The sequence below is a fragment of the Camarhynchus parvulus genome, chromosome 1A (genome assembly GCF_901933205.1).
Source record: "Camarhynchus parvulus chromosome 1A, STF_HiC, whole genome shotgun sequence".
NCBI lineage: Eukaryota > Metazoa > Chordata > Aves > Passeriformes > Thraupidae > Camarhynchus > Camarhynchus parvulus.
In genome coordinates this window covers 48,532,730-48,555,872 of record NC_044586.1, presented here as the reverse complement: position 1 = coordinate 48,555,872, position 23,143 = coordinate 48,532,730, and the positions used below count along the sequence as shown (strand labels likewise).

Sequence of the window (23,143 nt, the reverse complement as noted above, 5' to 3'; positions counted from 1 at the left end):
CCCGAGGCTCCGTTGGTTCATGAAGCAGTCACTTTTTCATTTCAGCAGTGCTTCACTCAGTTAACTTAGCTCATTTAACAATATTGCTTGGTACCTGTGTGACTCACTGGTAATGCATACTTGAGAAAACATCAATTATTTGCAAAGCCTGGTTTGCTTTTTCATTTTGGCAGGATGTGAAGCTGGAAACAGATGATTGATGGCTTTTTCTGTTTATTTTCTAAAAGATGTCAAGCAGCATATTTACTGACTTGACTCCTGCTGCAACTTGTTAGTTTGAACAGTGTAAACACATCTTAACAACCTTTAGTAATTGTGGGAAGAAAGACATCATGAATATAATGAAAACTGACAGCACTGATTTCCATTTCTGTAATGCCTTTATGCTTACAAAGACAAGCACAGTATTTGGCTCAGGTGTTTTGAAGGGTCTAAAATTTCCAAATAAGAATTTATTGCTACTCATATTTCATATACACTAATATACACTATATTTCATATACACTTGGCTAAAAAAAATTCTTTCTTTATTTCTCAAATTACTTCATAGCCCCTTATGTATATACACATGTAACTGGTGGATATCCATAAGATATATTCCCTAGAATTTGAAAGGTGTTTAGTTACACAGAAAAATGGCTAGGTGGTGTGGTAACTTATATATGGAAAAGGAGGCTTTACATGAAGCTTAAGTGAAATGTAGGGAAGTCTATATCATGCCAAAGAAATAGCATGTACTGATTTATACTGTGAATAAGTAAACAAAAAAATTAAGAGAGATTTGTCCAAGGATACAGACTGAGTACAATTCTCTGCCACCTTTTCTTAAGAACAGATCTTCTAAGAAAATAATGACTTTTAAAATATTGTGAAAAGCTAGAAAAATTAAGGGTAATTTGCAAATATTTAGCTTGTAATAAATAGTTTCAGTGTAAACTAGTAAATAGCATGGTGAGTTTTATGGAAACATGAAATTGGAATTGATTCACTCTAGTATAGCCCACATTTTTAGTCATTCCTGCCATGAAACGTCAATTGGAAACCTGCCATACTCAATTCAAAAGTGTATTTACATTTTCATACTCTTTTTCCTCCTAAACATGCTAATCCTATTGAAAAAAACTGGTCCTGAACATTAGTCCCACAATGACTGAAAACTTTAAAATGTCTAGTTTAAATCATTTGTCATGACTGATCTATTCTTCTGCCAGCATCATCCCTGATCAAAGGTAGGTCCTGTGCTTCCACTTCGGGAACACTGAATTCCTACATTGCCTGTGTGTGAACATTTCTGAACCTCACTTTCATCCTTCATTTTATTAGGCTTATGATGCCTTTCAGACAAACACAAAAAAAAAAACAACTCCTTTTCTTTTCTGATCAAAATCCATCACTTCAGCACAGATGACCAGAACTGTATTTCCTTAATGCCTTGTTCAATGTAATTGGTACTTGCCTGAGACCATATTTCTCTTCACTGTGATCTTATCACAGTGGTGAAGCAAGATAATCTCACAGTTAGGTGGTAAATCTTTTTTCTCCTGCTCTCCCCAGTGATAATGATATCTGTTCAACAGCCATTTTTAGGCCATCTTTAGCTAATTTTAAGTGTGGAATAAGTGAATTTATTCCAGAGCAAAAATGCAACAGGAGATTCAAGATAATTATGAGAATTACTTTCTTAATAATGTAGAGGAGCCCTTATAGGATAGGATTTCTGAATATTTTACCGTTTATTTAGTTTCATTAGGAATGTATGCAATTATGCATGCAATTATTTTGTTTACTTGGTAAGTGGTGAGGTAATGAAGATCAGGCTGAGTTTGCAATAAAATGAGTTGTTTATGCTGAAATCAGATGTTCCAGTCATGCTCTCTGTTAATATCACTGGTTTATTCCTAAGACTCATTAACATCAGTGACACTGCTAGTGATGTATATTATCTGTATGAATTGTACTTGCTATATGTTCAGGGGGGGGAGGACACTGACCACCAGGAGAAAGAGCAATTTCAGTCCAGGATAAGTGTAGAAACCACTGGTTTAGTCTGAATCCAACAGTAGTCTTTATAATATAAAACCTAAATAATAGGCACTTGGCTGATCCTTGCTAATCTCTCTTGATTCAATATGTTTGTTGTTAAATTCATGTCATCATTGTACAGTATAGGAATCTTGAAGGCAATACAGTACAGTCTTAAAAACAGTGATCCTGGCATTATGAATGTATTTTTTTGCCTTGTGTGTGCTTTGTGCTTGACCCATGTTCCTACACTAACTCTTTCTTGAACTAAATTCTGGTTTTAGAAAAAAAAAGTGTTTTAACATATCTGGTTATGTGGTCTCTTCTAATAAGTTTTGAAAAAATTCTTTGTAGTTGCTTCAATAACTAGTTTTCCTGCTTAGTTTTTGCATGAAAACAATGTGGGGTATTAGTCACTTTGAAGTAGGTGTTTGCTGGAGATTTTAATCCAGTGTTTCTTCAAAATTGCATCAAAGCTCTATATTTCATTGCTGTAATATGCATTAATGTGTTAGTGCTGGAGAACTGGACAGGGTCACCTGCCTTTAAAATGTCTGCATGTTGCTTTGACTTGCTAGAAATGTCAAGTGTTGAAAATACTTATTGCATGCATATTGATATTCTTACTAAGACCAAGGAGATTTTGTGAATTGTTTCATTAATCTGCTAATGATCTATGTAATGATGAATGCAAAGTGGGAAGGAAATGTCACAGAATTTTCTGCATATGAAGATGTGTATTCACATGATTTGCTATCCATGTGATCCATAAATTTGCACAAAAAATGAGAAAATAGAATTCCTGAAACCCTCACTGGCCTTGTTATCAGCTTTATAAGTTCTCTGCAAATCTGGTTAATGTGACCATACATTTATGCTTAGCAACAAGAGCGTTTTAAGTAAACAAGCTCTAATAGCGAATGCTGAAGATATCCCTAATGATGCAGATTATGTAGTTGGACAAGTTACTTTTACTGATTAAAATGTTTGTAAAAAAATTCTGTTGGACTCTTCCCTTATCTCCTGTGATTCTTCCTGAAATCTAGTGCTATGATTTTTAATTGCAGGCTAATTGTTTAATTTCCCATAAGTATTTTAGTTACATTTGGTTTACCTTTGTTGTTTCCTTTCTTTTTGAAGTCCTCTGAGTAGAGTAAGTGAACCTCATGTAATTTGTAACTTTTGCATTTGTACTTCTTTTAGTTGGAATTTTTAGTAGGCTTGTGTTAATTCTGTTACAAGATCCTTATTTCATAATGCTACTTTTCACTGTGGTACTGAAAAGAATTCAGATTCACCTTTACTGATGAACAGAAAATTAGTTATTTGAAGAATTAGTTACTAGAAATTAGTTGTATGAATTATTTTGGTTTGCATTTTTCTTATTTTTAAATATGCCTAAAATGGAATGTCTTCTTTTAAATAAACATTTGTAATTTTTGGCTGCTGCAAAAGGTATGAATTTTGCTGATGACAGTAATGAGTCAGCTGGTGAGAAGACATTGTACTGATAATAACTAAAAAGGTCTCCACTATCTGCTGTCTTTGTATATATGGTCTTGAAGAGAAAAAGAACTTCCTTATTGCAAAAGTTGAGCATCCAATACACTGATACACCTGTTATTTCTCACATCTTAAATCAGATAGTGTTTACAGTGACCACTGATGCTCTTGTGAATTATTTTCTCTTTTTAGTAATCTGGACATTCAGCTCTGTTTATGTGTTTTAAATCATTATCCTTAACACTTGAAATTTCTTTTACTTTAGAAATTTGTCAGTTTGCAGCATTCCCATTAGTTTCTGACATAATTTTCTCTTACTGTAAATAATATTTGTAACTAAAACAATTTTGGTTTACATTTTATATTCATATAGAGACTATGAATCAAGCAACACCCGCAAGAAAACTGGAGGAGGTTCTTCACCTTGCAGAACTCTGTATCGAAGTATTGCAGCAAAACGAAGAGCATCATTCAGAGGTGAGGCTGTAATTGCATTTGCTGCAGAGAATGGTTTGTTCCTGGATTTACGCTCCTCTGATGCGAAGCAAGTCTGTCAAGAAACATTTTAGTTTTCCTTTCTGACATATGTTTAAGGCAGTTCACATTTACAGAGGAATCAGAGACTTGAAGCTTATGTGAAGTGAAGTGAAATAAAACTCTACTTCAATTCACTTGAATGAACTGTAGGTTTAGAAGTTAAAATTAAAGAGCATAAAAAAGAGAAAGCATCTTTGTGCTGGAGGTGCTGAAATGGTATGGAAAACATTCATAGCCTTATACAGTTTTTCCTTCCAACTTTTCACCTGATGGTCAAAATAGAAAGAAAATATAACTGAATGCTGGTTTTCATCACGCTATATAAATCTAGATTATGTATAAGAAAATAATGATAGGTATAATAATCTCATTGCTATTGCTCTTCTGTTGATTTAAAAAGTATGCTCTTAAGCTTGTGCTTTTAAAAATGGCATTGTAAGGTAGAAGAAATAAAATAAAACAATTTTATGTTTCTTACTTTCACATCTTTTGCTTCATGATATAGAAACCACAACAGCTAGAATTCTAGCACCTCTTATGTCAAGGAATTACAAAACTTAACTTGCCAAGAAACACGTGTATATATTATTGAAATTTAATTAATAAATACAGTTTTCTAAGGTTCAGGAAATTGTTTTTAAAATTTTCTCAAAAAACTCAATAAATATTTTTTTAAAATATGCGAATGGATAAACATTATCTAGAATATATAGTTATAAAATATGATCATTCAAAACATCTGGTTTTATATCACACTATGGAATCTGGTTTTTAGCTTACATCTGTCATGTGTGAACTTGTTATAGATGTTTTATCATATACTGAAGAAACATCTGTTTTGATGACTTGAAATTAATTCCCTGGAGGTCCTGTTCTACACTACTGCTGCCACTGTGTTACAGTGTAATGATTTCTTAATAAAATGTATATATTGTTGTCTTTGTCTTTTGAGGACCTGCATGACTGTAAGAAAATTGGACTTCTGTGCAAAAGAACACAGAAACAAAAGCCAGATCAAATCATGCATATATGATTAAGCATCTCTGTTCAAAGATTGCATTCTATACTACTTATTTGCAGTCAGAGATGTGGTGTTTTTCAGAAGGATAAGTATATTGCATGTGCCTTCAGAAAAATTTATTCAGCAAAAGTTTGCAATCTAATCTAAGGTACCTTGAAAAGAAAAAAGCTAATGCTAAGGTTATTTTCCCCTTCCTTCATTCATGTAATACATGTTCAATTTCACTGAAATTTTTAGGGCATAAAGAATTTCAGTATTAAATTATATCTGAGAAAGATTGCCAAATTATACATTCCCTACTCAAAGCTGAATATTAAGTAAGGAGACTTCACATCATAATGTTACGCAAATGTTCAGTGTTTTATGCTACAGTTAACAAATAGTATCAGTAATCTGCAAAATAATATATCACATTTTTTAATACTAGATTTTTTTTTCTTTTTTTTTAATTCATAACATTTACAAATTTCGGGGATTCCCAAAGGGAAGAGAGGTACGTGATTCCTGATGAACTTAGCATTGTTTTGCTCTGCTCATAGCATGGAACTGTGCATTGAACATGTAGCATAAAATGTTTTGATGATTTCTGGTGTTGCATAGCCACATTTATGTGCCTTCTAGAATCTAAGAACTCCATTCTTCCTTTAATGCAGGCAATGTTTCTGTTCTCCTAGAATGTGTGCCACCAATTGCAAATTGCTTTTAGCCTATTATTATCCATAGCAACTGTGCTGTTACATTTACCTTTAACTTTTTTTTTCTATTCTTCTCTCTTGCTGCCCAAGTAATGATGCATAGCTCTTGAGAGAGAATCAGAAGAATTTCTGTCTGGGTTCGAAATGTCATTTACAACAAAGAAGAAAATGGAGAGAAAATGTGCTCATTTTCGAGTTTTGGTTTTGTTTTGTTTTGAAATTTTGGCAATATTTTCTGAAAAGAGTTTTGTTTGCTTAGAAGGGTCCCCTGCCGGTGCCAATATACTTTTTTTTTTTTGTGTAGTTATTTTCTAGAGTAAGGAAAGGAGCTGTTCCTTTAATTAACTCCTACTTAAACAGGTTCATTAAGGAATTTCTTCCAATTTAATGAAACTGAGAGACTCCATTTCAAACTCTTGCCAAAGTTTTTGAAGCCTCACCTCTCCTCCTCACTATGGTGTCAGTTGTCATCCTTCAGTCCTACCACTGGAACACACAAAGTACTTTTCAGTAATAGGAGGAGATGCTCAGCATTTCTTTAAAACTTTTGCCAATTCATCATTTCTCCATTTGCCCCGTGCCAGAAAGAACTATGGGCAGTCATCAGAAATCCATGATGCAAAAACACATTTGTAGACCACTTTACAGAGGTTGTCTTTTATTTGATGCCTTTCAGACCTGACTACATTAAGTCTACACCACCCAGGGCTTGCATTTTGTAAATGCAAGTGAAAATTTCTCTGAATTTATTTGAAGCTGGGGGGGCTAGCTCTTGTGTAGATCAAGCTACCTATGTTCCATGCTGGCAACTCAAAAATATTCAAAATTATATATTCAAAAAGAGTGGCATAAGTTTGACAGCAATGACATCTTCCTGTGTTGCACGTGTAGGCATTTCTCACTGTGATATGTTCCTAGAAACCCTGAGCAAAACACTCAGCAGGATTCAATGTTCATCCTGTTTCATAAACTCCCTCCACTCCCTCCATCCTTAACTCCAGGATCACAGAGCTCCCCCTGATCAATGCTCAGCTCCAATACTGGCATTTTAAAGCCTAGGTTTATGTGCTGGTAAAAAGGTACAATAGTTATATGTCTTTAATGAAGAGCTGGGTTTATTGCTGATGATATTTTTCACAGATTCCTTGTCTTCTTTAAGGATTGCCTAAGAATATAAATTTTTGACAGAGAAAACAGTTCCAACATGTTAAGTTACTGATAATGAGTATAGACATTAATGAACTTCTACAGATTTATAGCATTTGCTCAAGGAAAATTGATGTCTTCCTCAGAAGAAGCTGACATCTTTAAGGCAAAAATAGGAATTAAAATCACTCTCTAGCTGTTAAAAAAATCCCTCAGACTTCAAGGAATAAAATTTTACAATAAACCATCCTTTTTGATTACCAAATGAATGTAAAATATATTCCAAAATATTTATTTTAAAAATAAATTCATCTGCTCTAGAATTTAATGAAATCAAAGGAAACATATACAGTCATTTTTTCCAGAGTAAGGCCTTCATGCTTTTCTTTGCTCTCTGGGAAAAAAAGGCATTTATATTCTCTTTTTTTTTTTTTTTTTTGGTGTTATATTTTTATTCTGATCATATCACTTTTCCCACAATAATCTGTTTGATTTCTTCCTTTTTTTTTTGATGCAAAATTTTATAAAATATTTTCACATTTTTCACTTGGCCCATTCTTCCTCCCCATATGAGACAGGACGTGACGTGACGTACTCAGGTGTGTTCTGCCACAGACAGAGCACATCTCTTGGCTTTGGCTCGTGTTTAGTAATTTTATTTTGTCATGTTTGCAGGCATTCGCTTGGTGGCCAGAACTGTTGGCTGAGCATGCAGAGAAGTTTTTGTCTCTGTATTCTGTTGACATGGATTCAGCACTTGAGGCACAGCCACAAGACTCCTGGGACAGCTTCCCACTTTTCCAGCTGCTGAATAATGCCCTCAGAAATGACAGTAAGATCCTAATTTTTTTATTATATACTGTTTTTGTAAGATTTTTCAATGTACCCACACCTTAGAAATGTGTTTCCAAACAGGATAATGCTCAAAATAAAAGTGACAGTGCCTGTTTTACATGTCCTGGTGTTCCATTTCCTGCAAGCTGAGCAGTTTCTCTCTATCCTTGCACCATTTCACTCCTTATTCTGGCACTGCATTAACCACTTGGTATTCACAAATTACTCAATTTTCAATCAATTATGTGCAAGTAGTATAAGAGGTATTGCTAGTTTGCATTTAATCTATATCACTTAAATAAAGTTGTCATTTATATTTACTTCTAAGCCTTCTAAACTACTTTCACATTAGTTATGTCTGTAAAGGTATAGTAGTGTTAGCATGGATAGAATAAAATACACACAACAAATGTTCTGTTTGGATCCTTTGTTGGGCAAACTGCAACTTCAGAAACTTATTAAAATCACCATGATGGTAATTGAGAAGGTTGCTGAAAAGGGTGCAGGAATTTTTCAATCTTGCTGCAGATCTCAGAAGAGCTGGGCTCCTGAAAGGTGGATTGTGCACTACTTTAAGTGGTGTCCCATCATCTAAAATCCAGATTAAAAACCTGAAGCCTGTATTCAGATGGGATATTCAGCCTGTTTTCCTACCATCGTACATTTTCAGTTAAGGAAGCACATCTCTAGTTGTGATGTTACAATTCTTTGGTAAGAATTCTTTGGTGTCTAAAACAATTCTTTGGTTTCTGAAAACTGTGTAGGTATTTTGAAGCAGTCTTAGAAGAAGGATTTGTGACACCAGTTTTAACTTTATTGTTGTGTCATTTGTGTTCCTTTGAACTTTCGTTCCAACCTGAGAGAAGTGTTAGGAACAAACGAGGGTTGTCCTCCCATGCAAGAGATTGCTAATAGGCTGCTGTTTTTTCTTTCCTTAAAAGATTAAATTGATAATAATGCCAAATTACTAGAATAGGCTTAATTTAGAAAGACATTTTATGAAAACTTCCATGTTAAAGCAACTCTTACAAATATTGTAAAACTGTAACTGAAGGACATGAAACAACTGTTGTATGAAATATCACACCTGTATACCAATTTCAGTAATTCCCTAATGGTAATAGATATATTAAATGACAGTTTCTGGCAGGTGAAAACCATCTGGAAAAATACACACTTTTTCTTTTTCCAGAACTACTGGAAAGAAACCATGGAAATTAGTCACCTGTTAATCAGTGGACATGTTAGCAAGTGGCAAGTGACCGTTCTACCAAGAAGTGATTCCCAAGTGGAACATTCCTCAGTGCTTATTCTTTAATTAACAGCCTTTTCACCTTTTAACTGCATTAAAAACATTAGCAAGAGCTTCCCATGCTTATATAATAAATGTTACAGTCTTCCAAGGTAAAATAAATAATTCTGACTTTAACCCTAAGTGAAAATCTTTTCCTGAAAACTATCACCTTCATAAAGATATATTTAGGAAAAAAAATCTAAAAAGGGAAAAACTGGAATGTGGTCTCATGAGGATAAAAAGGCTAGTGTTAATAATTAACAAGGAGAGTGAAGTGGAGTAAATTAGCCATAATAGAGCCCACAGTGACTGGCAAAGTCACCTCTCATTATCAAAAAACTCATTAGGAAATGAAGAGGTGGAAATCCCACTGGGTTATTCTCACTCTCTGGCTATATCAGAGATTACTTTTCAGACTTCTTTCAAATGAAGAACAGTTAGGTCACCATATTGCATATTAGGTTAATCTTCACTGAAATTTGGAGGACTGACTCCTGCATGTCATTCTATCTTCAGAGCATTAAATGAGCTCTAAATCTTTGGTGCATGAATCAGTTTTCACATAAACCTGACATGAGAGAACTCCTAACAATAAAGAAACAATCTTACATTTTACAGCATTAAAGAAAACTTGCATGTAAAACTATTTTTACAACTACATAACTGAAGTATAATAAAAAAACCTGTGAGATAATGAAAATTCATATTCAAATAATACTGAAGGTGCTATTTTACACAGTGTAAAAAACATTGTGCAAGATTCAAGGCAAATACTTTAAAGTCAGCATTCAATTAACAATGAGAAAAAATGCATTTTCCAGTATGGTGTATTATCTTTTATGGAGAGAGGGGAGGATGGGGAAGTCCTGACTGAAGCTTCTCATTTTTTTCATGAAAGAGTCCATTTTTAAGACTCTCCTTTTTTTCTGCTCTTATTCCACAAGAAGTGTACGTCAGTGATTGCATTCCCATTTGGTCTAACTGAAAAACTTTAAAAAATAGAGGGAGGGAGGAGGATGATCTTCCCATCTTGTAAAATATTTCAGCTGTTCTGTTGAGAGAACAGCACTCGTGAGAACATCTAACTGCTAACATCTAACATCTCTCTGCTAACTACAAAAAGTGAATTAAAAATTATATTCACTGTGGAGATGAATAATAGATTGAAGATAAATTTCTTGTGTTTTTTCAAATTGTAAATATTTGAAAAAAATATTATAACTGCTTTTATAGTATACTTGGTAATGATCTCCAGAGTTGTTATTGTGCACAATGGTGCCTGACTCTGTAAAGCTTTGCAGACTGTACACCAATAGAGTACTCAACATCTCTCTAGGACAGCAAAATTATTTTTTACAAAATTAGATATTCATAAAGGGAAGAAGAACATAGTTGTCCCAGGATTGTGTCTTATTTTCTGTAATGACCATGTTACTTTTTTTCCACAGAGCCTATAAGTTATGTTTGAAGGGGCCTACTTTAGAGGGCAATTTACATCCTGTAGTTGTTTAATTATTCAGATTAAACTTGTTTTTAGTCCCCAAAAGAGAGATGTATTAATTCCTCTTCATTTAACATGGTGTGAGAGATATTTTTAAGTGGCATATGCCTAGTTAGATGAAGTGTCTACATATTTTGCTTGTTATAGAGGTTTTCCAACTCTATATTCAGTATTCTGATGATTTTCTTACCAAGTTTTCCCTGCAAGTGTCACTAACTGACACTTTGTCCTCAGCATTATTGCATTGCTACCTTGGCATGAACCGTTCAAAACCAGGAGTATTATAAAGGTGACTCATAATCTTCATTCTCCTTCAAGTGTTACTCAGTGGAATGTCTGTGCACCTGCTCTAACTCTGCCACAGTCTGCTCTAAAGGGCAGAGTCTGATGAAGCTGATATAGAAAAAGCAGCATATTGAGCCTTAGCCTTTTGAAAGCCGTTGCCATAATTATGGTTATTGACTTCAAACAGGAATTCTCTGATACACTTTTTTCCACTATTGTTGCTAGTAGCAGAGTGGCAAGCACCAAACACAGAATCATCACCTTCCTGCTTTGTTACAGACTGTGTACCACTCTTGGACTAGAATTTATGTAAAACATTGTACCCTATCTTAAACTAGAGGGTAGAGTTAGAAAACAACTTGGATTTAAGGTAATCAGAGCAAACTGTATACCCACCCCAATACCTCAAACCTTATACTTCTCATTCATTGTAGAGGCTATCTTTTCTCAGATCAGGGACTCAGTCCTATTAGAAACTGCTTTGAAATCATAACCTGCCTTCAGATAACAGCTACACGTCTTGGTTTCTGATACCGAGAGTTAACTCAAGCTGCATTATTCCTTTCCAGAATATCCAATAATAATTTTTCCTAATGGGACTTTTAATTGTGTAAATAGTAAATTGTGCTATAACCTGTTTATGTCACTCTATCTTGTAAATATCAAATAAATTTTAACCTTGCTTTCACAAAGCAAACTTTTAAATTTCACTTTTAAAATATTTTTTATATGTAAGAATACAAGATAATTTCCATATAATTGGGACACTTGCAATTTTTGCTGCAATTTAACTAGCTGATTAAGAAATTCTCTGTGGAGGCAGAATATAAACAGCAAATGAACAGGAATATAAACTTTCTTTTCACATGTCATTGGTTGAGTTTCAAATGCTAGAAATATTATCTAGATCCTCAAGGATATTTCCTTCTTGAAATATACTCTTTCTTATTTTGGATTTTAAAATATTCCAGAAAATTCAGGTTATCTTTTCAGTAGAATCTGATTAAGCACAGGATAATTACAGACTCTCTGACAAAGTAATAGTTTTGTCAAGGGAAAGGAGACTCATGTTAATCTGTGTCATGCTTGCCTGCCTTGGCTTCTGCAGAAGCTCTTGAGGACAGCATGACATGCTGACTCCAGGAAAGCTCCTGAGATGTGCCTGTATTAGTAAAAGCCATAGAAGCCTCTCTGCTTCTGTGGTACACAGGCACAGCAGATTCATTTCCTACTGTCAGAGATGAAACCTCATTCCAGTACTGAATGACTAGACTTTAGAATAATCTCTGATATTTTCTTGTAAGATTTTAATATATTTCAGCTAATTTATTTCCTAATATGGAAAAAATATAATAATTTTCTTCTTCAACTTCAATATTTCAAGAATATCTAGTTCAGGGTTCTGTTTCTATTCCCATAATGTGCTTTCCTTTAATATTGCCTACGCATTACCTTGCTCTGGCATAGGCTTTCATCTTATTGTTGCTTGTGTGAATGTGCATGGCTCATATGATGGCTCATTTGAAGAGGCTGTGAGGTGTCTATATTTAAAAGACAATGGAGAATTAAGCTACGTAGCTTTGAAGACAAGTGGTAGTTGAGGGATCTGAAGCATGGCATTTCCTCAAGGATCTCTTGTTTCCCATCTGCTTTGATGCCTTTTGGCAAGATCAATTTTAGTCATAGGATAGAGTGCCATGAGTCTGATGATGATACTCAGCTATATCACTTATCTCTGTGCTCTGAGTTCTTTCCCTGCCCTGCATTAATCCTTGATGGAGATCTCCAGATGGGTTAATCAGAGCTGCCAAGTCCTGAACCCTGGGAAAGCAGAATGCTCATGGAGCTGTTGATCCAAGACAGTTCTCTTGTGGCTGTGTACCCACATACAGAGGGAGTTCCGTGGAGGTGAAGTGACAATAAGTCTTGGCATAATTTTGGAAAATTTCACTTCCCTGTAAAGACTGGTGTCATGATGTTAGGCAAATGATTCAGCTTTTGAAGTGGAACACCTTTATTGACTGTGACTTCTTAAAATTTCATGCTGGCTTCAAAATAACAAGTCACCTTCCTGCCCATGAGGCTTCATTACTGTAATTCCCAGAGCAGTGCTTGTAGCAGAGCATTTCTGCAGTGTGCTCAGAAAACACTAAACTACAAGCTTATCCCTTCAAGTAACTGTGATTGCCTGATTAATTACAGTTCTTCAGTGGTTCACTATAAAGCAGCAAGTTGATTTAATTGGCACAGTTGTATTCTTGCTGTTATTTTTCAGCTCAAAATTGCCTTGAAAACTCAGTCTAATATGCAAATGGATACCAGCAACCTTTTGTTTCTCAAAGGCAGTGCTCATCAGCTATTTACTGTGCAACCTTTGTAATATCCAAATCCTCCTCAGTCATTTCTGTTGCTGGTGAAAGTTGCTGTCGTTTTAAGATATATAAGACAATTATAAATAGAGAAAAATAACACTGTTTTGAATTCCTGATATATAAATAATAAGCCAGAACTAACTAGTTAACAATTATTTTGAGGAGCAGTGTAAATAATGGATCATGTTTGTAATGGACTCACAGGTACTCTCAAGGGTGGATTCTCAGGTGTTTAATAAAGAGATGATCCTACACCTCTGCCTTTTTCTCAGTGGAAACCCTAATAATCTCTGCCTGCTAGCTAGCTGCCTGTTTTTATAAAACTTCATGTATCTGGTACCTCCACCCCTGTGTCTAAAGTGATTGGAAATTAGCTGAAAGTTTCAAAATTCTTAGCAAGATAGGCAATTACACAAAACCAGATAGCTGATCACATAATATTGTTTCCTCAGGTAAAGGTGATTGATACAATATTTCCTATTACTCTACAAGGATGTTGTCAAGAAAATAATTTTTTGCTTTCAGGTCATTTTATTGAAGGAAAAAAGTAAAATGGTGTCCAGACATTCAGCAACAAGGGCACTCCTTGCAGTTCAAGTAGCAACAGGGGCCAGAAACTTGACGCCACATTTGCCCCAGAGTCTCCATCTCTCCCAAGTTCAGTTTGGACTGGACATCATTCAGGAATGGAAGGCAAAGTAGTTTCTGGAAGTTATAGAAATTATTCTGACATGTTAGACATGGAGTGGCATTGGTAGTAGAACAAAAGGGATTGTAATTTTAAAGGATTGTGTCCACGGTGAGCTCTGTGATCCAGGCTTTTCTTCTTAGGAAGAGGAGGAAGCCTCCTCAAAATGTGGTTTTGGTGCCCATCCAATTATACAAGAAGACTGTATGCTGGAATAGGTGGGAGGAGAAACCCACAAAAGAATTTAAAACAACAGAACACGGACAAGAGAAAACAAAGGTTGGCAAGGTCATGAAAATTTTTCTCTGTGTCTGAGCTTCTATGATTTCCTTATGCACATGGGAATACTCTCATAGGTTCTTATAACAGTGCTAGATTAAAGAGTGAACACAGACACATTCAAAACATGAAACATATTCTCTTGGTGGGACAGGACATTAGTGTGCTAAGAGTTAGCATTTGCTGAGAGAGCACTTCAGCAAATACAGAGACAAGCAGGGGTGATGGCAAAATAATTTTCAGATTTTGAGCATGTTCAGTTTGCATGTGTATGCAGTTTTTCCTGTGGTAAGTCCCATCTGTGAAGTAGGTACTATTCTACTGCTTATTAATGGCATTCAAATGCCTTTTTTTCCTTTGTTCAGGTATTTTTGTCCTGTCTTGGTGTAGAAGTCATGAACAAAATTGCAAATCTTTAGATTCAGCAAAGCATATTATTAATTTTAAGGAGATGCAAAAGGGTTCTGGTTCAGTAAAGAATTTCTGTATATACCTACTTTTCATTACACTGACAATTTGAAATGTACTACACTGTCCTTATGGAACACTTCATTTATCTTTCCTGAACTGTATTTCCTACAAAGCTAGATCTTATTCTTATAATGCCTTTGTGTACTAAAAGATTTGAAGGTACACTTCTTCCTGTAACAAAAGGTCTGACATTTTTGTCTCTTGTTTGCTTTTTAAAGCACTTTTGTGCAATGGAAAGTTTCACAAGCACTTGCAAGAAGTTTTTGTTCCCATGGTCGTCCGCTACATTGATCTCATGGAATCATCAATTGCTCAGTCCATTCACAGAGGTCTGGAACAAGAGTCATGGCAACCTGTCAAGTAAGTGCTTTTTACAAAATCTGAACAAAGCACCTGCTTATAGCTTTCTGTCTAATAAGGGGTTCTCCCCTGTTGTCTTCTAAATATTCTGTTTTTTATTGTATTCCTACATTGTTTATTTCTTCACAGGAGCATCACCAACAGTCTTCCTAATGTAGCTCTTCCAAAAGTTCCAAGTTTGCCTGTTAATCTTCCACAAATACCTAGCTTTACTACACCAACCTGGATGACTTCTTTGTATGACTCCACGTGTGTATTCTTCAATAACTTTCTGACTGTATGTCAGCTCTGCATGGCCTTGCTAGTGTTCTGTGCAGCTGTATTTGGATTGCATGGTGTTTATCTTCTCTTAGTTGGAAATTGTTGTTTCTTGGGAGTGAGCCCAGCATGGACTGTTAGTGAGTTGCACTTTCTAGTGCATTAAAATGTAGCAGTCTTAAACCCAGTAACTCAGAAAATCAACTTTGCAAAGGTCTGTCATAGCAGGAATGATGTTTAATGCTCCAAACATCCTAATAACTCTTTCGAATTAATAAGCAGTGGGGAACCTTTTGGATGATTGATTTTAGATTGTGGTTTTGTAAAATGAGGCAGCCCATTATATTTTTTGCATGGGTTTGATTAACTCATTTTATATTGGCTCGGAAAGTCATTGATTGTAAATATTGTCATCAGATTAAATATCCACATTACAGGAAAATAGTAAAATGTTAATAGGTACCAAGGGGAGAAGTACATCCCGTTCTTTGTCTGCTTGAAAAAAAAAATTTCTTTTTGATTTTTCCCCAACATTTCAGTGCTCTGTGGAAATATTCCCATAGTTATAGGTCTGATTTCTGTGTGAGGACACATCAATATATGTCAGAGAAAGGCTCATGAACCTTATTTTAGCAAAAGTTATATTAGGAAAGCATGAATGTGAAAAACTTTAAAAAACATACATTCAAAATATATACGTTAATAATATCATTTCAAGACAAGTGTTGTCTTTTCAAGTTTCATGACAGACTCCTAAATAGCATTAGATCTATTTCTGTAAGAGTTAATGCAATCATAGAATACCATGTTAAAAGGGACCTCAAGGATCATCTCATCAACTTTTCTTGGCAAAACCATGGTCTAGGATGGCCTAGTGCCCTGTCCAGATGAATTTTAAAATGTGCAGTGTTGGGGAATCCACCATTTCCTCTGGAGGGATTATTCCAATGGCTGATTGTCTTCATTGTGAAAAATTTCCTCTACTTTCTAATCAGAAACTCCCCAGAAGTAGCTTGAACCCATTATCCCTTGTCTTTTTCATGTGACTCCTTGTAAAAAAAGGGAGTATTATCATTGTTGTTCTGCTGTTAATTCCCCTAAAAAGTGACAGAATTCCTCTTAATCCTTGGCTTTGGTACCTTTTGTGTTTACTATAGTAATGCTAGGTTTCTCCTGATGTGCTTATGCAAGTCATTTCAGTTTTGAATACAAACTAATTGGCCTTCTGGAACTCAAATTCCTTTCTGTTATCCCCAGGTTTTCAAAGGTCACTTTTTTTAAAAAGAATAGCTTTCAGAGTTAAGAGTTGCTAGTCTTGGATATGCTCTTGTAGTCTGCTCTCTAGCAGCCCTATCCAGTAAAAATAAATTGTATAGATGAAATGTCATATATTTTGAATACTGAATTTATAATGAATACAGATTTTGGTTGGAGGATTATAGTGGTAGATCTGTCCTAAATGAAGGGGTTTGTGCAGCAATATATTTGGACTCTGTTGTCAAAACATGTACAAGCATAGTAAAATTCAGCCATGGGCTCATCCCCCTTGCATATGTTCTTGTATTTAGTTTCATGCTATTATATGACACAGTGTGCATAAAATCCTAAACCAACCAGTGATGTTTTCATAGCCTTTGGTGAGCAGTGAGTTTAACATGTTGTAAACACTTGCCAGAAGTAGCTACCATTCTGCTGCTTTTTGAGTGAAGTGGGGGTGAGCAATGTCTCTTACTGGGGTTGTGACCTTTGTAAGGCCACCATCCCCTCTCAGCCACCCCGCACTGCATCCTAGAAGAGATCTGCCATGGTGCTGGCTCTGATGGAGGCACCTCTTCATGTTCTTTCCCCAAAACATAGAGCTTTGAGGTTATGTTTATAAAATGTGAATGAATTGACAGTCTCGATTGCAGGCAGCATTAAGTTACCTTTGCAGTACTTTGGTATTCAGGCAGTATTTTAAGAATCAGCCTATCTTAATTCTACTGAAGAGCCAAGTAAATTCTCAGAATGGTCATGTACTTGGGTAAAAAAAAAAAACGCAAAAGCACTGCAAGTCACTTGTCCCTCCTCCCATGCTAAGGAGTTTCCTTTTTCCTCCTGGTAATGGTGGCTCAGTTTCTGGCAGAGAAAGTGGGTCCCTTTCACTATTATGTAATAGAAAGGGGGAGGGTTTTGTTTTCTCCCTCTTCTCCCATCCCATCTTTTTCAGGAAGAACACACTAGTTGAGTTCTTCAACAAACAGTAACCCAATACCTTTGCTCCAATACCTGCTAAGCACAGCCCAGAGCTTCCTTTCAATGTGATGATCACCCCAGCTCAGGTGGACTAGAGGGGTACACTGAATTATACATACAGTCAGCAGAGTCATCTAATTCAGGAATGCAAGTGGACTCCTTCTCCCCACTGCCTCCCCCAAGTCTTTCTTTCCCAGTTCACTCTGCTCCCTCCTCCTGGTCACAAAACTGATAATTTGGCAAGAAGATAACTATGAATATCACAGAGTTCTGCAGGACTTTCCTCTTTAACCAAAAAGTGATGATCTTGGCTAGGTAATCATTATCAATTTGGATTGCATAATGAAGAATCTAGAGTCAAAAAGAATGAGAATGAGTAGTCTGTGTGCCAGCTGTGTTAAAGGTTTGCTGAGGTCTTGTGTCTCTTTTATCTGCAATAGAAAGAGATTTATTATTCTCCAAACTTTACTAATGTTTGTGTCCATGCTCTCAAGCTCATGTTTAAGTATATTCATATCCAATAGAGCTATTATGTGCCTACCTAAGAATTTTGCTGAAGAGAAAGAAGTGAAAATATATTCACAGTTGGACATCCATTTGTGTGCTTTATTGATGAAAATAGGTTTTCCCCATTTTCACTTTAAAGTTGCTACAATTCTCTTGAACATTACTAGCAAAGAGTGTTTATATATTTTAATTAATTGTTTCCTTTTTTGTCCTTGATCATTTGTTTTGGAGCAATAAATATATGGTACTTATAACCACATTTAGAAAGATCATTACCTTTTTTCCACTTCTTTTTGGGCATTGGAAAGTGAGATATGAAGAGGGGAAATTGTTATGAGTAGCAGTCTGATTTTCTTGATTGGTCTCTGGAGAAGATAACTCAGAGGACGCATTGGCTAGACATGCAGAGCACTGTGAATTACTCTTCCATTTGGCTGAAGATAATCTTAAAGAGCAAAAATGTTTGAATATTCTGTAAAAGCTTTCAATCAGCCACAATGAGGAGTTTTTCCTTACTTATTCATTCATTCAAATATACTATTTTAAATGGCTCTTCATATTTTAATTTTTTGTGTGTGTGTCTACTGGACCTGGGTTTTAAGTTAGATATGTGAGTGATTTTAATTGTTTATGGTTTAATTTATAGATTATTCTTTTCAGTGCAGACATAACATAGTGTCACTAACCAGAAATATTGTAGATACACACCTGAGGTTGTTGCTATCTGGTGCCAGTCTAAAACATCATCTTCAGGAAAATTCAGGGCTGGGGAAACCTGGAATAAGATACATGCTTATAGGAGAATAGTCCTGTCTTGTTTTCCACCCAGAAGAAGCAACATGAAAGGAAATGTGTCATCTGTATTCTTCCTGCTAAGGCTCGGCTATAATGAGTGATGAGAGAGACAAGGCTGGGGCAGTCACAGTGCCCCAATAGTGATGTAGAGGGAGCTGTTCTGAATGTGTCTGAGCTCCTGTGCTGGAGCTCTCTGTGTGTTTGTGAGTGTTTGTGAGTGCTGAGGGAGTCAGAAGGACACCTTTCATGTCTGTTCTGAGGGGTTGTGGCTGCAGTGCCACGTAGATTCCTGTCATGGAGCTTACCTCCAGCAAAGTGCTAGGAGGCCATGGCCTGCATTCCCAAGGATGGGTATTTAGAAGTGTAGCCCTAGGACTGATGGCATGGGGAAATCTGGCTGATCTACTCTCTGTGGAATAAGGAGTTTTGAATAGCTAGGTCCTATTGAGCATTCTGGAAGACAAATTTATGTTGTGGGGCAAATTTCTTTCCTTCCAAAAATATTAATATGCAGTAAGAAAGAAGACTTAAGGAACTTGTTTTGGTTGCTTGATCCTTAGGTTGCCTCAGCCTTGAGCTGAGAAGTCATGAGGTAGCTCTGTCCCCAGTGTCTTTGAGGGGCTTTACACTAACTGATACTTGCAAAGGTTCTGCTCCATCCTTCTGCCTCATCTGCTGGTGAAAAGTAGAGAGATGGGGCTGAGTGCAACTGACATTGAAATTATTGAAATTCTCAATTGACTTTCTGAGCCCTGAACATGTATTTTGAGGCAGTATAAAGAATGAAAAGCTGGAGTTCACAAACTGGGGACTCACAATGGATGCAGTGCTTGTGCCATGTTTTCAAGATGGTCCTCACAAAATGCTAGTGGGTAGTATCTCAGTAGTAACCTCAAAAAAATTGCAGTAATTTGTAAAATGACCATCCCTGTCCTTAGTAGATTATAGCAGAAATGAAACCAGCTGCTTTTGAATCTTTGGGTTTATTGATAATATTCTTAGTTATTTAATACTCACATTTTCATATCCCAAGCCACCCTATGGAGTTTCATATGTAGCAAGAAATTATTCATTCTACATCTACTCTGAAGTCATGTGTGGGAGTATCTTGCAACCTGTGTACTTTATTAGTGTACTGTTTGACTAATTGCTACTGCTTAGGTACCTGGCAAGCCCAGTGGGAAGCTGCCTCTTTCAGCTGTCAGTGGATAAGTGAATTAAGGCTGCATGCAATTCCTACATTTGATATGCTGCAGGTTCTTGGAGAAACATTATGTCTGGGATCTTATTTTTGTGCTGTGTTCAGTATGATGCAAGGCATAAAGCCATAAAATAATTTAAAAGGGACCTCTGGAGATACCTGGTTCGCTCTCCCAGTCAAAGTGTCACCAACTGCAAAGTTCAATTTCCATTAAAATAAATTTGAATATAACAGGATGTGCATAATATTTACCTCTTTTAATCCCTGGTAATCTTCTCTTACTGCCATGAGCTGATTAATAAGAATGGACAACTAGACAGTGCCTGAAAGGTTAAGTTTTGGACAGCAAAGCAGTAGAGTTTATGCTTAATTTTAAAACTATGGATAACTATTATAATTTTGAAGAAAGAATGTCAGTTCAGTTTCCTGGTAGAGCAATATAATTCCTTTCTTTAGACAGAAGTAGCTTTACCATGCACATTCAAATAAAAACTTTTCAATAGTCAAGAATGTGTCCTGTCCCTTCACAAAAAAAAAGGTTCTCAAATTATGGATACAGATTCAGTCTTGAATTGATGCAGGAATTACTCCTGTCCCAGGAAGATGTAAAATCTGAGTTTAGCTCTTCTTTTGAAGCATTTAGCAAACAAATTTGACATTTGTGTTAGGACGTGTGAACCAGGAACAAACAAAGTTCTTCTGTTGTAGCACTTTATTTTCTTTCTTCATCTTATTAGTACAATATGTTAGTCAAATTCAAAGCTCATTGGACAATGCTGAATAAAAGTTGAGGGATGAAAACTCAAAATTATTTGGAAAGAAAACAAATGACTTAGTGTTTCTCACAGAATTAAATCTTCCATGAACCTGTGCCTGTTATTACATTTATTATAATTGTGAAATTTTATTTGGTAGTCTAATTAAACAAAATTAAGTGGCTACTACAATGTAGTAGTAAACAAAGTAGTAAATTTGCATAAGGATACATTTATGTTGTTATGAATTCATTAGTCCTCCTGAGTCCTAAAGAATTTCCTTTGGAATTCCATCAGGTAAAAAAGAAACAACTATGGGAGAGTAAAAAATGGTTAATTTTATGATCTGATGATGGAAATCATTATTTTTGTTTCTTGAGAAAGTTTGGTTTGTTTTCTAGAAAATATGTGTTTTTATCAACAGTTATATAAACACTGAGATTATCCCATTTCTGTCCCCATATGATTTGTCATATTCTTTTACCCCAATCATCTCTTTACTTGATTTAGTCACTTTTGAATCAGATAAGGTCTAAACAGAGCATCTACAGCTTCACTCACTGCCAGTGTACACAGCAGATGCAATGGTATCTTCAACATTTGCTTGTCATATAACTTTAAAAAAACAGTCTAACAGGATTATAAATTTTCCAGAAGCTTTGGTTGTTTTTTCTTTCTGTTCCTTAATTAAACTTAGTGGTGTATGAAAGTGGTCCCTCAGCAGGTAGAGCCCCTGTGCAAGTTGTAACCTTAGCAGTCTCACGGGCCTTTTTCCTATTTTTGCTGTTTTCTTTCAGGACCACAATACAATGCAAAATTAACAGTTACTGTGTAACACAAGTGGGGAAAATATGCGTAATACTGAAAAAGCCTACACTAAAAAGTGTGTTGGGGCTGTGGAATAACCTGCTGTGCACCATGGTGGAATCAAAACCTGCACCATTAAAGCCAGAGCCAGAGCTGGTTGCTCAGAGGCAGCGTTTCCATTAGGCAGGAGCCCCTGCTGGCAGCTTGTCACTGCCTGCCTGTCCCCCTGCTGGCAGCTTGTCACTGCCTGGCTGTCCCCTCGCTTGTCACTGCCCGGAGCTGCCCTGCCCGGAGCTGCGCTGGGCACTGAGGCACCATTGCCTCAGGTGACAGGGCTGGCTGTGGTAGCAGGGGAGCAAGGGGCACGTGGGTGTGACTGGCAGGTGATGGATGCAGGCGTGAGACTGATGCAGCTCCTGCTGCATCCCTGCTGCACTTCAGGGTCCTGAAGGTGAGCTGGGCTGTGATTCACATCCTTGCCACTGCCCCTGAAGGTGAGCTGGCTGGGATTCACATCCCTGCCACTGCCCCTGAAGGTGAGCTGGGCTGTGATTCACATCCCTGCCCACTGCCCCCGTGGGACCCTGTGGGGTGCCACTGGCTGAGGGGTGCCTTAGGTGGGCAGATATTAGAGGTCGTTCCTACTTGTTTCATTCTGAATCTGACCCTGCTCTGTCCTGAGCAGAGGCAGAAGAAACAAAATGGTAGTAGAGACTATCATGAAACTGTTTGGATCTGAATTTGGATTGTCAGGCTGAGTTTTGGTTGCTTGTGTCACTCACATCCTGGAATTCAATGTTGCATAGTATACTCTAATCTTAAATGGTAACTCAGGCATGGCAATACAACACATGATGAAAATGTAATTAATCTCTATTGACAGTGGAAGTGTAAATGAACTTACTGCTTAGTTTAAGTTGTTGCATTTTATCACAAGTGATTGTATTTAAATTTAGCAATCAAATCAGGGTGGAAGAACTTTAAAACATTATGGGCAATCTGAGATGGCATAGAGCCATATTAATCTGCTGGTTTTGTTTGTACACAAATTTTCTTGAATAGTATCTCTTCTCTTTTTTTTCCCACCCTGATCTGATGCTATTCCCTCAGTTAGAGTTCATGAGCATTTATCAAGGGGCTATTTTTCTGGTTATCTCTTTTACAATATTACAACTAGCATCCTCATTCCTTTGGTAGACTTATCTACCAGAGTTGTGAAGGCAAGAAAATATATGCACAAAATCTTCACTATATTGAAAATATCCATACTATTCCTATACCTGATATTTTTCCTATCTTGATCTGAAACTTGAGCTATTTCATTTTCCATGCTCCCCAACATCCCATCTACCTCCCTATTTGGCCATATTTCTCAGCTAACAAATGAGAAATCATTCACTTTTTTCACCCTAAAGGGATACATTTTAAGCTTCCCACTACCATTTTCACATTTTTTAAATAAAAGCTACTGTGATTAAAGATACAGGGAAATGAAGGAAGAAGGTGGTGTGATAAGGAAATCTTATTACCTTAATTATGTGGCAACTGGGATAGACATCCATACATTTATCTTCTCT

General features: G+C 36.2%; 1 protein-coding gene across 8 annotated transcripts in view; it reads left to right on the top strand.

The window, feature by feature from the left end:
* The window catches only part of CADPS2 (calcium dependent secretion activator 2), a 280,917-nt gene that overhangs the window by 217,500 nt on the left and 40,274 nt on the right, over positions 1 to 23,143 (top strand). For 3 of the 8 annotated variants that reach the window (XM_030960022.1, XM_030960020.1, XM_030960019.1), the window contains 5 exons: positions 3,899 to 4,002; positions 5,568 to 5,576; positions 7,600 to 7,756; positions 14,867 to 15,008; positions 15,138 to 15,257. In XM_030960022.1, the coding sequence (XP_030815882.1) occupies positions 3,899 to 4,002; positions 5,568 to 5,576; positions 7,600 to 7,756; positions 14,867 to 15,008; positions 15,138 to 15,257 (532 nt within the window). The remainder of the gene's footprint in view (positions 1 to 3,898; positions 4,003 to 5,567; positions 5,577 to 7,599; positions 7,757 to 14,866; positions 15,009 to 15,137; positions 15,258 to 23,143) is intronic. The other 5 variants (XM_030960017.1, XM_030960015.1, XM_030960014.1 and 2 more) reach the window with 2 other exon arrangements.